Source organism: Phytophthora parasitica (assembly GCF_000247585.1).
Source record: "Phytophthora parasitica INRA-310 unplaced genomic scaffold supercont2.13, whole genome shotgun sequence".
Lineage (NCBI taxonomy): Eukaryota > Oomycota > Peronosporomycetes > Peronosporales > Peronosporaceae > Phytophthora > Phytophthora nicotianae.
In genome coordinates, this window is record NW_008648999.1 from 213,790 (window position 1) to 215,877 (window position 2,088).

The following is a 2,088-nucleotide window of genomic DNA, read 5'->3' on the forward strand; positions in this document are numbered from 1 at the left end:
TCACCACGCCGTCTTTAGTTTTCTGTGTGCGAACCCGCGCTGGTACCACCTCACCTACCTCGGCAGCGAACTCTTTAAACCACTTGACCAACCAAACTGCATCTATGGAGGAGGTATTCTTGCAGGGTTTGTTGCCATGTTCTTTGGCTGCAATATTTTCCTCTCGAACGCGAAGCTTATAGCGCTGAATTGTAAGTGGCTTTACACCAAGGCAGTGAGCGAAGGCGGATCGACAAACTTGGCCGACGAACGGCAAGTAATAGTGAAACTTCTCGCGTTCACCCTTGCCACGACGTCTAGTTGCCGTCTGCATCAAGACGCCTACCAGTGTTAAGATGCACGTCGTCTTCTCCGTCTTGGTCATCTGGCCAAGCGAGCACGTGAGCCATTCCAGCTCGCGTGACTTTCCCTTCAGACAACCCATCTCGCACTCGTCTCCATTAATCAGGTCCGTCACGCACTGACGAACATCGTTCTCAATCAAATTGATACTTATGTCCTCCTCAACTTCACTTCCAGCGCTTTCCCCAGTGACGACTTCTACGTCATCAGGATCGTCGTCGGGGCTCCTGTCCTCTTCATCACTGTCCTCGAGAGGTTCATCTTCGTCCTCTTCGCTCTCGTCTCCACGAACGTCGTCTTGGCTTGAGACAGGTGCTGCTTGCTCTTGACTGGGCGCAGGCGCTGTATTCTCTTGACTGGAAGCAGCCTCGTCAATGTTGGTGCCTTGAGCGAGCTGGACTCTGAAAACTTGCGAGTCCTCCGCACACTCGCTGGGCGTCACGGCACTAGAGTCACAAACGGATATCAGAGTGGCTGCAAAATCTTGGGAGGGCGATAGTGGGGGCGACGGCGGCGGCGGTAGTTGGCGAAGCATTGTGGACACTGATATCTTCTTGAAAGCCGTTTGGCAAATGAGTGGGCTCGCTTTAGTGACCATTTGGGTTTCAGAACTGTTTTTGACCGTTTTCTCAAAACTTCGTGTAGGTACGAAAAATGATGGCCCAACTTTGAACGCGATTATCTCGATAACTCTAAATGGCACATTAGTATCATTTTGTATTGGATGATCTCATATGTGGATTGAAACGTATATTTCGATTATAACCTTCGTCTGCTGTAGGACTCTCCGAGACCACATCAAGCTTGCTTTAGCGTGTAGAATGCCTTTTAAGGAGAAAATTTCTACATCTGCTGCAACTGTGATACTGTTGTGATCTCCTGACACAGCATGGTGATAATTACGTATCATACTTGACTGAAATGAGGTTTGAATCTACTGTGAAAATACTTGGGTTTAGTATGTATTGGAGATAGATAATCAGCAGATTCTCGACAACTGTGATAGCGCTTTATCACTGCTCAACCGCGCCCTTTCAGCACTAGTTTAGAATAACCAGAAGTAAAGAAATCATGCTACACAGCCGCGAAAGAAGGCAGAATGAACGAGGCAACGGTGTCGAGATTGCACAGTCGCTACAAGCCAAGCGAACGAACAGCAGCACTAAGAGAACCTACCAGTCCAAAGTCAACATTATGAAGACGTGGCTTTCCCAGCATTATCCAGGCCCAATCAACACCGACATAATGGAGTTGCGAGTTCCCCTTCCAAAAGAAGCTGTTCTTGCGTTCTTCGGTCACATTTGTGAGGCTGGATTCTCCTGCGACCATGAGGAAATGGATGCTCGGGATGCCCCCAGGGTACCCCTCTCTGCGTCTTGCGTCTGGGGATACCGAAGCGCGTTAGTGGATGTGTATCACAATAAGTTGTTGGAGTTGGATCAGCCCTTGGACACCGATCTGAGGCGTGTCCTCGACGGCTACGAGAAAGAAATTAACTACCTGAAGAAAAGAGGCTTAATGAAGATAAATGAAGGCAAGCGCCAGTTGAAAGCCAGTGGGTACAAGCTACTTGCATGGAAATTGATGTCAATAACGCCGACAAAGCGAGGCCAATCGTGGGCTACAGTTTTATTTGGATGGAGCTACTTCGTATTGATGTGGAATCTAATAAGCCGCTTCGATTCAATTGACACTATAATGCTGCAGCACGTGGAGTGGATCGACGATGCTCTTGTCATTGAAGAA

The 2,088-nt window shown here is 48.5% G+C and overlaps 1 protein-coding gene across 1 annotated transcript; it reads right to left on the reverse strand.

The window, feature by feature from the left end:
* Positions 1-877, reverse strand: PPTG_07781 (hypothetical protein; the record flags this gene model as incomplete). The annotated part of the gene is made up of 2 exons (XM_008902145.1): positions 1-12; positions 59-877. The coding sequence occupies 2 exons, from the start codon at positions 875-877 to the stop codon at positions 1-3; spliced, it is 831 nt and encodes a 276-aa protein (XP_008900393.1).
* Positions 878-2,088: the final 1,211 nt, after the last annotated feature.